At 44.2% G+C, this 14,222-nt stretch overlaps 1 protein-coding gene across 11 annotated transcripts; it reads right to left on the bottom strand.

Moving 5' to 3' along the window:
• Positions 1-379: 379 nt before the first annotated feature.
• Positions 380-13,349, bottom strand: ezh1 (enhancer of zeste 1 polycomb repressive complex 2 subunit). Of its 11 annotated transcripts, none has more exons than XM_071471470.1 (20): positions 13,217-13,349; positions 11,349-11,541; positions 11,055-11,180; positions 10,428-10,550; positions 9,752-9,869; positions 9,371-9,589; positions 8,627-8,732; positions 8,194-8,357; positions 7,979-8,070; positions 7,724-7,886; positions 6,407-6,591; positions 4,511-4,602; positions 4,194-4,222; positions 3,968-4,093; positions 2,636-2,814; positions 2,454-2,549; positions 2,250-2,331; positions 2,071-2,154; positions 1,892-1,976; positions 380-1,744 (listed from the first exon to the last, which is right to left on the bottom strand). In XM_071471470.1, the coding sequence occupies exons 2-20, from the start codon at positions 11,526-11,528 to the stop codon at positions 1,684-1,686; spliced, it is 2,310 nt and encodes a 769-aa protein (XP_071327571.1). In that variant the 5' UTR covers positions 11,529-11,541; positions 13,217-13,349; the 3' UTR covers positions 380-1,683. The 11 variants fall into 11 exon arrangements, with proteins under 11 accessions (XP_071327571.1, XP_071327574.1, XP_071327570.1 ...); XM_071471473.1 differs by having other exon boundaries at positions 2,071-2,151; XM_071471469.1 differs by lacking the exon at positions 13,217-13,349 and adding an exon at positions 12,779-13,176.
• Between the last annotated feature and the right edge of the window lie 873 nt (positions 13,350-14,222).

Raw genomic sequence — 14,222 nt, 5'->3', positions numbered from 1 at the left:
CCCGGTCAACAGTGATATATGAATGAAATCAGATGATAAAACACCAGAGTGTGGAGTGGGCGGGTTCCACCAGGTTAGACTTTTCTCCGCACCATCAAACTGAATCCTTCTGCAACAAGTACCAGAAACGACGATTACAGTTGTGTTTGTGACCACACTGAAATTTAGGGTTTTTTTCTTTTCTCTTGTTCTTCAGTACTCGCTCAATTTTTGTTTTGTAATACTTTCACTGTAAATGACCATTACTGTGTGAATCAAGGCAAAGCCAACCTGTCACCTCAATAAAAGACGCTTGAAAGAAACTGTTACTGTGTTGTTTCAGCTGACAGGCTTTATCTCAGCAATGGTTTACAGTTAACACATAAGGACCAGTGCAGCATTTTTTAATGTATAAAGTTAAAGTTTTATTTTTATAGGCATACACTGTACATAGCAGTAAACTCCATTTTGTTCATCTCTACTGAGAAAGATCTCATTTCAAAGTGGGCTTTAATGTTTTATAAATGAAAAACAGAGTGTCTAACAAATCTGGACATATAAAAAAAAAAAAAGATGATAAATGATATTTATACATTCACATGTGGGGGACTTTAATATTTGGTCATACACTGATAATTTTGTTTTTTTTCCCATCGCCATAACCTTGCAAAAGTTACCTTTAACACACCTGTTTATTATGCAACACATCCACACTGTGTCAGCCTTTTTCCTGTGTGGAAACATTTGGCACTTGTACGATTCTTAAAGGAAGACATATACTCTGTGACTCGTTCATTTATGAATTATTCAGGATCATGTAAACACAATGAGAAATGTTTGGTGTGCATGTATGTTGTTCAAGAGTACCAACGGAATGGGTTAACGTGTAAAACCACAAAGGAGGGATGAGATCTCTTCACCATCGTCTACGGGTTACATTCAGTCAGTCGGTTTCTCGTCTGGTTGCCTATTTTTTTTCCTTTTTTTTTTGCAGAACAATGATATAAATGCACAATAACTTATTTTTACCATAGAGATGTGAAGGTGACGCTAGCCACTCAGACGGTTCACAGAGCAACCAGAGGGTAACATCACACTACAATACTGAGTGACTGCCCAGAGCGGGGCAGCATCTGACTGAAGCTAATGCTGTGGCTAACATGTTTCATGGTTTGTTTATCCAAGAGACAGAACATGCATTTGACTGATCATTATTAGGTATGATGTAAAAGCTTGCATTACGTAATGAAAAAAAAAAAGCCGGTCTATGAGTACAGTAACAAAACTACTGAGAGAGTAACACACTGTATCGCAGCCTCTTTGCTTTGAAAAAGATGGAACAAAAGAAAAAAACAAAAACAATGTGCGATGTGGATTAATAGTATTTCCACTTTAAATAGTTCAGTTTCATAAGCTTGGTGTACACAGGCTTTGCAGATAGGTGGGTGGGTGGGTTCGGACAGATGAGGAGGGGAGAGCTGACGGCTGTCACTGAAGGAGGTGGTGCGGTGAGTCTGCAGAGCTGCAGCACCTGCAAACAGCACGGAGGGACTTTCTATTTTTGGAAGTGCAGCGGAGAGGGCAGAGACAGTGACTGTTCATGGAAAACCTGTCAGCTAGATGTGACGCTGCAGAGAGGGACAGAAGCGTTAGTGGGTGGCTGAGGAGTTAAGGGCAGGTTATGGAGGTAGGCAGCAGGTGCAGCTAAGTCATGTCTACCTCCCTCTCTATCCCCACATATTTGAGGGCATCGGCCTGGCTGTATCTGTGGGAGGAAGATGAAGTAGAGAGTCTTAGTACACAGTATCTAAAAAAATCCAGTTATTAAGTTACAATATACAGAGGCCTTGTCTTTTCTTTTTTATTTTACTTTGAAGCTGATGGAGAGTCACAAAAAGGCCTGTGACTCTACCTGTAGTCGAAGAAGAGCTCCTCTCCTTGCAGGATAGCTCGTTTGGCAAAGATACCAATGCGATGGTCTCCGTTCACCATTACCACTGTAACGGCAGCAAACAAAACTTCAGCCAACCAAACGCTGCTTTTAGACATTACACATTAGACTTCACGGCAGAACAGCTGAGTCAGTTTTACCTTTCGCGTAGCAGTTGGGATTAACTGAATGATTTGCAAAGCGGATTTTGTTCCCCTTTCGTGTGGCATCCACAACAAAGTCTACTGAGAGACATACACACAGAGTATATCAAGAATAACTTAATATACTGTGACAGTGGAATGGCCAGCAGATAATGTCAAAGGTGGGGGATACTTGCCATTGTTTAAGTTGAAAAGGAAGCTAGACATGTATTTGTCATAGATCCTGCCGCGTCGGTCTGCTTCATCCTGAGAGATCAGCTGTTCATACGCAAATGCACACACACAAACATTAAACACATACAAGTACAAAACTTCAATCAAGCTGGAAGCTCATTAACCGAATCATTTTAATCTGTTGACAGTAAAATGTGTAGACGTGCCTCTCCGCAGTATTCTGAGATGAACTCATTCTTCTGAACAGGCTCTTTGATGAAGGTGCCCCACCCAGCGACATCCGATGGAGCCAGCAGCAAGTGCTAAAGGGGAAGTACCATATGAGTGATCTAAACCCCATTAACAGATCACAAATATACTCCTGAGACCTCTAGGTGTCTTTGTGTACCTTTTTTAGGCCTCTCTGGATGCTGCAGTTCTTGCAGGAGACCACCTTGCTGTCCCAGTGGTCCGCAGCCCCGCAGGTCATGCACAGATCTGGGTCACACTCCCTCACAGCCAGGTAGCAGGGACACTGTTTAGTGTTACACTGAGTCTTACACCTGCAGCCTGGGAAGCGGTTCTGGCCTGGAAAACATTTAGACACACAGCTGCTCAGAGGGGGGAACACGCTGAGAGGGTTTATGGAGAAACAGCACGCGGCGATGCAGAAATATAAGACATTACATAACTTGGCAGAACACAATAAGATTATGATAAATAATTCCATCTCAAAATGCAGCTGCAGCATGGAAGCTCAATGGCAGAGATATGCTGAGAAGCTCATTGGAGACCTCTGCTGGCAGATATGCTCAACTGCAATTTTGCAGGGTGAAACATAACACCCTCTGGGCAGAAGAACGGAAGGATCAGGCAGGAATAACCAAAATGTCTTTCCAGCAGCCTCTGCTTAGGGAAAACTGTCCAAAACAAGAGCTCCAGGCAGCAGCTCTTGTCTTCCCTGTCATGCTGTTTTAAGCTCCCATTCTGAGCCTGTGTGGGTTTTATGTGTCTGTATCATCAAACACTGTTTAGCTGGAGCAGCCTGACTCATACTGATGTTGGAGATGATGTTGTATATCAGGCACAGAGCCTGTCACATCCCTTTGATTGCCCTCCAAGTCTTTAGAGCACACACATGTGCAAACCGAGGGCTGCTTCCTGTTTGGCCCCAGCTCTCCCCTGCTACGGGAAAAGGCGAGGTAACAGTCGGGTAAGGAGGAGGAGGAGAGGGAGGGAAGGTGACTGAACCGCAACTGATGAACAAATGAGGCAAAACCATCTTTTTTCCAAACCATAGCAAAATGTTTACTTCGTCTTATCCTCTTCCTCTGGTGTAAACTCTCCAGAGGGCAAAATACAAAATGCATTCCTCCACCATGTGGCCATTTTGGAAAACACAGTTTTGGGCCATTGCTGCTGCAGCAAATGCCTCATTGTGAACACAGCTCTGCGTTAAACAGACACCCACCTATCCCCGCCAGAGGACAGCTTCTCCTCTGACTGCTGCCAGAGCACTGCAGAATCATTTTCCATTCTGCTGCCCTGCTCTATTGTGGCCTGGCAAAAAAAATGCTTTAAAGCTACCGCGAGCCTGCAGTGGAAAATGTGGTGACAAACAATTTTCTTTTGGCTTCACAGGCAGAGCAGGCTACTTTTGTGTTACTGCTCGTGTAAAGGAAGAAGAGAGCATACAGTGCTGAGGTTGGTGGCACAGGTGAATGAGGAAGGTGACACTCACACTCGTGCTCGCACTGACAGAACTTCTCACAGAAATTCTGGGTCATCACACACGGGCAGGAGCTGTCGCAAGGATGGTCAGGGTGGTCACATGGTTGGTAGTTGTACACCTGATTGGATGAATTATCTGGAGCAACAGAGGACAAAGCCATCAGACTGGCACAGTAAGCTGTATTGTATTTCAGAGGGCAGGGTGTAGTGATAGTCTCATTGTGGCAAGAACGTACCTTTCTTTAGCTGAATCTTTGCCCATAACCTGCCACAGCAAACAAACACAAGAAAAAGGGCTGTTGTTAAAAGCTCATCTCACTTGTTCCACACCAATTCACTGCTCATGGATTATTAAGTGGCTAATTTTCTGATGTGACAGGAAGATAAACTAATGCAGCAGTGCGGGAACACATTTTTATCTGGATGACTTCATTTATTTTAACCTTCATCTATTCAGTTTCACTGTAGGCCAAGCTCCCTTATGAAAGAGATCATGTTTCCATCATTCAGCAAAGGGTGGGCAAGAGAGGGAGAATAACTGGTGATATCCTGCCTGTGTTTCCTCTTCTTCTTTTGGGGCGAGATGCCTCCATCCTCCAAAGGAACACGATGGATCAGGACCTCCTTCACTGCGAACTCATACACCTGGGGGAGATGGAAAACCACATGAACAACAACAATACGTGGAAAAATGTATCCCCAATGTACACGGCTGTGAAGAAATTCTGTTCTCTTCATCCTCACTATGATGTTGTGTAATGGAGTGCTGCTCAAGCTGAAAAGCACATTGCCTCGATTACGCCACCAAAACCACCCCCCAACCCCCCCATCATCTGCTATCAAAACCACCACCGCAGAGGCCAAACAAACACATACATCTGCGCGCGCACACACACACACACACACACACACACATATACACACACACACACACACTCAACCACCTTCGGCTGCCAAAACTGGGATTTGGCCTCTTCGCTAGGACACAGACATACATAATGATGCAGCTGGTTTTAGCATTTCCACTCGATTAAGCGGTGGGCAGGGCCTTCTGGATACAGGGCTGTGACAGACAGGCCGGTACAGATTCTGGACTCGTCTAGCCGTGAAACAAGAGCCACAGTGAGAGCTGGATGTAAAGGGGTGAGGCTGCTTCAACATGTCTCAGAGAAATCAAAATTCCTTTTACCTGTTCTTTACTGGGTGCATTGTGCCCATAAATTAAAAAAAAAAGTTGTAATATGTTATCTACCCACAGTCGACATGACAGTGACTCAATTTACATGTGTCTGGGAACCTGAGCAACTGCATCATGACGGGTATATGACATCTGGTAAGCATCCCTGTTTATGGTGCCACATGCCATTCTCTCTGTAGTCAGCCCAATTATCCACACCATAAAACCACAGGCACAGGATGCATGTGTTATTACACTTGCACTGACGCAAATGCATCAGAAATCCGCAATGCGAGTTATTTCAAAACAACTATGCATCAGTGTCAGTAAGTATTAGTCATAGTTCATTGTTTGGCATATAAAACTAGATTGCATAGCTAATATAGCTGGTAAGCAACAGTTGAGACAGCTTGTAACTCACAGTTTTCACAGTACTTTTTCTGCTTGTGCTTTCACATAAATCATCTTGCTTCTATTTCCTATTCCTCGCCAATCTCTTTCTACACTACTGTTCTATGTGATTGCTTTTTTCTTTTCTGCTCTACTGAAGCGTTTACATTTTTTTAAATCCACTTCCTGCTTCTTTCTCATTCCAGCATCTGGTATTTTAAAGGGGGAACTCCGCCGATCTTACACATCAAAGTGTGTTTTCAGGTCTTGGGAAGTACTATAGAGCTTTTTTGGGGCTCCAGATGGAGCTGCACAAAGACTTTGCCTAAAGTGGTGTCACTTGAGTTAATTTTGCTTGGGGTCTGAAGACTGCAAGTTTGAAAATGAACTAAAAAATCTGGGGGTGTGGAGTTAGAAAGACATGAGCTCATCAGACCTCTGTAGCTCACTCCTCATTTCTGCCCGAGGCCAGTGACTTGAGGCTACAGTAGCTGCTACTAGCATAACACACCTGAGTCACTGACTGAAGTTTCGGGAGTTGAGTTGCATTGTGGGTAATGTAGGCACCAAGTTTTAACAAGGAAGAGGAATGCATGGAAATAAAAAGAGGACATCTGACACAGATTTTTCAACTATCCATTGTGAATCTGTTAACTGAGCCCAATGCTAAATCTGTGGAGTATTAGCAACTTAAAAAAACAGAATTTGTTTAGATCTGAGCCATATTTTGTTATGTGCTATGAATCATTATTAGTCAGTAATAATACACTAAATGTTTTAAATGGTGAATGAAAACAGGAAGGTAGGTGCAGTATGTTCTGCTTGTGGTGCCAGAGGAAACAGGCTGAGATGGGAACACTGTAAAATGTGCAAACATTTCACCTCCTTGCAGTTCTTGGTACCGATGAGGCGAGCGATGGAGCAGAAGTTGTTGAAGTACGTGCCGTGTAGGACCCTGAACAGCGACTCCTCGGCCCCGCTCCACTGGACCACACAACACGCCTGCTGCTCCCCGTCATCATCCCCTGAACGCAGCTTGGTGGGAGTCTGGCACCGCGAATTCCCCTCTGTCTCAAAGACAAACGCACACACACGTAGATACACACAGGAAAACACTTAAGTACTACTGACTAACTACTCTTGGGAGAAAGATTGCTTCATATACAAACATGCAAACACATTTCTATTACTCGGTCTTGGCAAAAGGTTTTTGACAGCTTTTTAACTGCACACGCGCACACACACACACACACACACACACACACACACACACACACACACACCAATATGGTTAATTCAAACCTACAAAGACACATTATTGTTTCTGGGTGCAATTTTTGTGTATCTGGATGCACACATATGCACAAGGGACCATGGGCTTTGATTTAGCTTTTTGGATATGTTCAGAACTGATGCTTGTACACCCACAGCTCCAGGCAGAGAGCCGGATGTTGCTTGGCAACAGGCTGAATGCAGCATTGCTGTGGCCGCATGCTCCAGCTCTGAGTATCTTTATTAATCTGCTCAACAATCTGTTTTTTCCACATTATCTCAACACGTGTGAGGGCGTCTGCTGAGTCATTCGCTAAGCGTGAGTGGTCTCCAAAACTAACAGAGACTTCCAGTGAGGCACTGATGGAGAGGAACAACACCCTGAGAGCCCTCCCACTCCTCTCCACATGAAGATGTCAATAGAAATGACAAAAAGAGAGATAAAACACTGTAGGGGAAGAGGGGGAGGGAACAAAGTGTTTATGTTGGGGCTAAAGCATGCAAACTAATGGTTGGTTTATTTTGCTTGGCAAGAGAAAGCTTATATTGAGAGGGGATGGAGGGAGGGTGGTGGAGTCAGAGATGAAAGCTATCATCTCCAGCCAAATTTCACTTTTCTGAAGAGTACTGAAGTTGGAGTCGGAGCAGACAGTGTTCCAGAAAGGGGGGAATTAGGGGGAAGTTATGGTAAATGGTGCATCCACTCGCACAGTCATACAGTGACTCAGAGTCTCAGTAGCACATAAAAATAACTGTGCCTATACTGTATGGAAATTCAGAGCGCACAGCCTTACTTGCATTGCCAGAATTAATCATGTGCTTAAGAATAGCTAAAAAAAAAAAAAAAAAAAGGTAAAAATTGTTCAGTAGAAACAATATCTAGCAAATGCTCTAACAAGCCCTCTTCCACCAAGATCCAAGTCCTACCTGAGGAGGAGGTAGTCTCGTGGTCGCTGTCACCCTCTTTGCCTTCCTCAGCAGACCCGGATGGTCCAGGACAGGCGGAGCTGGTGGGACGCTGCTGCCTCCGTCGCCTCCGAGACCTCTGTGACCGTAACATATTCTGATCCACAAACTCTTTAGCCCCTTTCTTCAGAAGAGCACATGGGATGGTAAACAACAACAGAGTACTGCATTGTACACAAGGCATGAACAAGTTGCATAACTGTGAGCTTGGCATACCTGTAACAGAAAGCAGTCTACACCGCATGGTTCAGTCTCCATGCGGATCTCCTTACTCTTCCTCTTGTAAACATTGGGTGAAGCATGAAAAGCTTTACGAACAGAAAACAAACATATTCTGACTCTGTGTATAGTACGATCATAATGTATGTATCTATTTTAAAGGGAAATAAATTTGCAGGAGAAACGATAGTAAACATAAATCAAGCCATTACGGTGGAGGAAACAGTCGTATTTGAAGCAACGCCTGCAGAACAGTGTGTGGAAGGAGTGTAACGACTGCTCCCGCTGCACAGACTTAGCGAAAGGTCCATCCAGGTTCGGGGTGCAAAGAGGGGGCAGCTTCACTGGGCCGGGGGGCTCCAAGAGGTCCTTATACCTGTTGAGGTGACAGGGAAGATTTAGTAGTTCCTCAGTATTAGTATGCTCGTTTGAAGTTGCTGTCAGGCAAAGTTGTACATGTTTCTTTCTAGGCAAAGCTCTTTCAGATGCTGATGCAACTGCTCCTTTGAGCCAGAGAGAGCCTGAGAGGGAGCCACCATTATTGCTTTCCTCCCTGACAGCCCGCGTCTCCATGGTGAACACTAGGCAACGGCCTGCTCAGCATTGTGCACATGGATCCCTGGGTTTCACTTCACTTTTTCTTACTTTTCCTTCAGCTCCTCCGTGGTGCCCTTGTAGGGGAACATAGAGGCGATGGCTGTAAATATCTTGTCATTGGGGATCTTCTTGTTGCTGCTGCACAAGTCCCTCACTTTGGGAGACAGAGAGAGAGAGACACAGTTTGTTTTGTACACAAATCAGGCTTTGATACAGATTCACAAACAAAGCTTATGTAATATGTTCTTTTAAACATTTTGCAATCCAACAGAAGTTTTCCCAGCTCTCAAGGCCAGTTATGAACGGCACGCTCTGAAAACACTTCTCTGTGAATATTGTGATGTAATGAGAACAGGCTTTTATTCATGGGACCTTCATCCATGCATGTGTTTGTGTACCTGTAGCTGAATGACTGTGTGCCCAGGTGTGCTTCCATTTCACTCTCACTAAGTGTTGGCAGAGTGTGTGTACAGCCCAGTCTCGCATAAAGCCTGGTACAAGAGGTCATTAGGTTCTGTCATTAGAGCAGGGCCATATCAGTGTCATGGATAAACAGGTTCCCTCTCACACACACACACACACACACACACACACACAAACACACACCACAGTATTCACGCAGGGACACAGGGGGAAGCTTTAAAGTAAACAATGCCAGCTCAAGAGCTGCTGTGGCAGGGCGACCTTGTGGCAGCTGTGCAGTGTCATGAGAAGAACAGTGGCGGCCTTGTTCACGCTGCAGCCCTCTTGTTCTCTCACAGGACACAAACAAACAGCTGAGGACTTGCTCACCCTCAGTTGTGCTCCTCCTCTTCCTCCTGATGAACGCCACAGCCCCAGCTTTGGTCTCTTCTGAGCCCTCCACCGAGCTCCTCCTCATCGCTCTTTCCTCCTCCTTCTTCCCCGCCGCCTCCGCCACCGCTTCCTCCTCTTCCTCCTCCTCGTAGTCAGAGTACTGGCTCAAGGCCTCCACCAGCTCTTTAAAGATCTCGTCACTGATGAACCCACCCTCTGGGACACAGTCAAAATGTTAATATTTACAGTAAACCTTCAACATTTTTTTCCACAGGTGTTCCAGCTGCATCATTACCATGTAATAATATTAAAAGTAGAGCTAAATGAGATTAGCATCAAATAAGAGACTGGATAATGGATCTCTGATGGGACGCGCACCTCTGTCACCATGAACGCCATCATAGTTGTCGATGAGTTCCTCCAGGAAGGCCTCATCCTGTTCCAGCACCTCGTCGCCCATGTAGGGGATGTTGTGAAGGAACGTCTCATCTTCCACCTAGGACGCAAAAACTCCCATCAGGTACGTGACTCTCTGATGCTGCACGTCCACCTGTGTTACTTTGGATGAGCTATGGCTGAATATGTCAAAACAACAAGCACCAACCACTAGTCTGCTGCAAATAGTTTACAAAATGTTCACATGGTCCTGCTTATGGGCATTTCACAGTCCGGCAAACGTGCACAAATGGATTGGAAACAAAATAAATGTGAACCAGGTTGCGCAGCAAGAACAGTGTGTGAAACTGTTTCTGTTTTGTGACCACATCACCTTTTGCAGATGTAGAGTAGGTATTTTCAAAATAAAGCTATTTTGAAAAAAGGGGAAAAAAATGTCCTCTTTTTAGTTTGATGATGTGTCTTGATGACTGGTTCAGATGTTCCACGAGCCAAAAAATTTCAATCAGCTCACAGGGGAATATGTCCATCTCCAGTGAATCACATTAAATCTTCTAAATTAGAATCAGGTAAACCAGTGAAATACTACATGTGTGCTCTGCAGCTGCAACAACACTGTCGCTGCGTCACCCACAACACAATGTGATTTCTTTCATACCATGAAGTTGTGCTGCAGAGGCGACCACGAGTACATGAAGGGGATTCCTGCCACTGTTGACAGTGGCCTCATGGCGATGGCTTGAGCTTTGAATCCTGGGAAGCCAAACTCCACTGTACACATCTGTAAGAGAAGCATACGTGGATGGGGGTTGACCAGACACTAAAACAATCCTCAGCATTGTTGGACCATTTTATATCTATATAATCTAATACACATGCTGCTCAACAGGGAAAATAAACAAGTAAACACAATATAGCGGAGCCCGAGAGCACATGGGGAGAGAGAGTTGTTGTTATGCCCTCAGGCTGCTCATATCATGAGCTCCCCCAGGGGCCACAGACCACTGTTAGGCTGCAGTTTGAACCATTTCTGGCACACGACTTTGTCCTGTGATATTTTAGTAACACACCTGACAGCCAGGTGGGAATCAGAGCAAAACATTGGGGCTGGAGAAGAGGACTCGACATGATGGGCATGAGAACACATTCACACTATAATAATAATAATAGACAGGTGAGCCGGAGCAGCTGGGGCAGGAATATGAGGACAGAGCTGGAGATTTTGTGATGCAATGGACATTATTACCATCATACCACTCACACACACACACACACACACACACACCTTCTTGGTGGCCATAGGTCCACTAAAAGTTGACAAAGGGATGGACTGGATCCTGAGCTTGGACCACTCTGTGTTCAGGAGATTTGTCTGCTGCTCAATCTTCTGTCTGTTAGACATGAACAGGGTCTGGAAAGAAACAGAACAAGGAGCAGGTCACACATGCAGCTAGGAACATTTATACACAGTGAGTGCTGCATATAAAACACACACCTCCCGCAAGTTCCCCCCTCCACACCATGCACACAGCCACTAATGTATTTATTAGCACACCTGTCAGTAACTGAGGCGACCTACCTTAACCTCCTCTGCTTTTTTAAGGCGTTTTAACTGGCGAAGGCGCATGTATTCAGACTTGACCCTCCGTCTCCACTCCAGCAGGCTGCGGGAGGGGGCAAAGGAGGAAGGCTGAGGTCTTGGGGTTGGCGGGGCAGCATCGGTGCCAGGGGCTGGGTCTGCAGCAGCTGTTTCCTCCATGACTCCAGAGATCCTATGTGGCAAAGCATATGGAGTACAGGATGAATGTGGGCCAGATTTTCAATAACATCACTACAAGGCTTTACAAAGTGTGTGGTGAATTTATGGCTGTTTTTGACACCTATTCCATCACAATAATTGTCAATAATACAAATAATAGGTGTTAGTATGCTTATAATAGATACATTTTGATATGATGCGCTTTGTCCCTTTCTATAATTTGCTGTTAAATTACTATTTAAGTCTTTTTACTACATAGGCAATGAGTACTACATGCCCCAGCCCCCCCTCTGTCTCTTACAGACATAAAACTTCCCCTTTCACTCTTACTGGAAGTCTACTTGAAAGAGTGCCCCCCTCTGTTGGCAAAACAAAACTGGCATCTAATGTAAAAAAAAAAAAAAAAAAAAAAAAAAAAAGAGAAATCGTTCCACACAGGTGCTTTAAACTGTTCAGGGAAGGCAGGCTGTAGCTTCTCTTAACCATGTGTTGCACCTGACCGAGCGGTGGACAAACAAACCGACGCCGTGTGCGTGAATAAAGGAAGCGTCTGTGGATTTGACAGCACGGGGTGTCCACACTGCTCGGGAGTGGGCGTGCCTCTTCAGAAAAAGCATTGCGAGGCGCAGCATAAAAAGTGCGTAGTACAGTTTTTAACGTGTTTCACAATCACCTTAGTGAACATCAACTTCCCCGTCTGACCTAAAACACAATCGAAAATAAGTACGAAGGCAAAAAAAAAAAAAACTGAGCTCAGGAAACTGCTACCGTGCCTTTTTTTTTTTTTTTTTTTCCTGGAGTCATGCACACGTTTCAGCCACAGCTATGAAGTGCGCTACGTGCTGTAGCTGCAGAGCCGTGCAAACACAGCTACCCAGTACCCATTTAAATGTGGAACACTTTAAAAGACGTGCGCACTGAGCAACCACAATGATAGCACATTATTCTAGCGGACCCCTGGTCACGTCTACCTCTACACCCAGTGTCGCAGTTATTAAATACCTTCAAATCCACGTCTGGCGTCCTATTTGTTGCAACAAGAGCCTGCAACGCGATCAAGTCCTTCTGTAAATTTTTTTTTTTTTTTTTTACGCGGAGAGATCCGGAGCAAATAAAGGCTGAATATTTACTATGGATCTGACGCAGATATCGTCTCCGGTCGGCGGGGGGATCTCAGAGAAATCACTACGTTATCCACGGGCATGGTGCTGGTGCTGGTGCTGGTGGTGGTTGTTGTTGTTGTAGCTTACAAATAGCTGCGCACTTGGCTTGGTTGAGCCAACCCGAGCAGGAGGGTGACGTCTTTATTATGATCACAGCCTTTCCAGGCAGAGGAGGATTTATTACTATTCTGCGTCCTGGGAATAAAAAGTAGCGTGGAGCAGCCACGGCACAGCCATTTACACGCACACACAGGAACTGATGCAACTGTCCACGGCGCTAGATCGCCATCTAAATGCGATATCACTCCACGGTCGGCATATAGATGCAACGATCTGAAAAATCCCCCAGTTCATTCACTGTAGTAACCTACACAAGGGGAGCAGGGAAAAATAGAGTAGAATTGTTGTGTGAACAACAATGTCGATAATGTCAGTTAATAAACAAAACAACGTCACAGGAATATTATTGTGTTTTTTTTTTTTGTTTTGTTTTAAAAAAAAAAAAAAAATAGAAACACGACTCACAAAACCGGAAAAGTTCCCTTGAAAGTAAGATGTGAAAAATAAGATGTGCAATAATGTAGGAATGAAAGCGGATTAATCGAGGGCTGAAGACTGGCCCACAGTTCCTTCACATTCCAGCGGACCTGAGCCGGACAGAAAGCGGTTCAGGTGTGGTTCTGCTGTCCTCCTCCAGGGGGGGCACAGCACAGTTCACCCTCTGTTTAGAGGAGAGAGCGGGGGCAGGATGATGAAGGTCCTCAGACCACTGATGCTGTTACGTACTTCACGTAAAACACAAAACTGGAGAATTTATGAGTTGAAAACATGACGATAGGTGTTTTTTTTTTTTACATGTATCAAACTGGTTAGTAGCAGTAAAGGCAGATTTATTTAAATCTAGAGTTTATACAGAAATATTTTAACCTCTATATAAAACAGCATGGTGAAAGAGGGGGTGACTGTAATTCACAAACCATACCTAAACTGGTTACCAGATCAATGGAGCACACGTGATCACCCTTTTTTAACCTGATTTGACCGCAGTCACAATGACCTGCTAACCCGTGGGTAGGCTATACCCTAACTGAAAAATATATTTATCTTTAAGTTCCCCTGTTAAGCATTTATAAGCAATCTATACATCATAAACATTTAGGCTGCTTAATGTCGATAATACATAAATGTGTTTGACTATATTGTCATTAATTATCTGTTGTTCCACAGGAATCACAGTAGTTATAAATACATGAATAAACACTGCTTACAACCACATTACAGTGTACATACACTATTTATTACATGCTCATACTGATTATAATGCTAAATTTAGCAAGTAAAGTGTTGCCATCTAAAGTGATGTATGTTATAAATAAACTTTTTTTTCATACTTGAAAGAAGTGTTGCTGCTCTGACGATTCACAATAGCAATTCTGACACAACTAATTCTAACATAACTTTTTATTAAAAAAGTCTTCAGGATATTAAACATCTGACATTTAGTTTTATAGCTTAAAGAGAAGAACAACAT

The sequence above is a fragment of the Trachinotus anak genome, unplaced genomic scaffold (genome assembly GCF_046630095.1).
Source record: "Trachinotus anak isolate AG129_WGS33_773 ecotype Australia unplaced genomic scaffold, CSIRO_AGI_Tana_v1 ptg000003l, whole genome shotgun sequence".
NCBI classification, from domain to species: Eukaryota; Metazoa; Chordata; class Actinopteri; order Carangiformes; family Carangidae; genus Trachinotus; species Trachinotus anak.
This window is presented reverse-complemented; position numbering and strand designations above follow the sequence as displayed.

What these genes read in the sequence shown, in the direction of transcription:
- ezh1 (XM_071471438.1), bottom strand. Translation starts at nt 11,911, where the DNA reads ATGCCAGTTTTGTTTTGCCAACAGAGGGGGGCACTCTTTCAAGTAGAC. An exon ending in GACCTATGGCCACCAAGAAG is followed by an intron (nt 10,551 to 11,054) that starts GTGTGTGTGTGT and finishes CTTCTCTTACAG; the next exon opens with ATGTGTACAGTGGAGTTTGG. An exon ending in AAGAAGAAGAGGAAACACAG is followed by an intron (nt 4,223 to 4,510) that starts GCAGGATATCAC and finishes TTGCTGTGGCAG; the next exon opens with GTTATGGGCAAAGATTCAGC.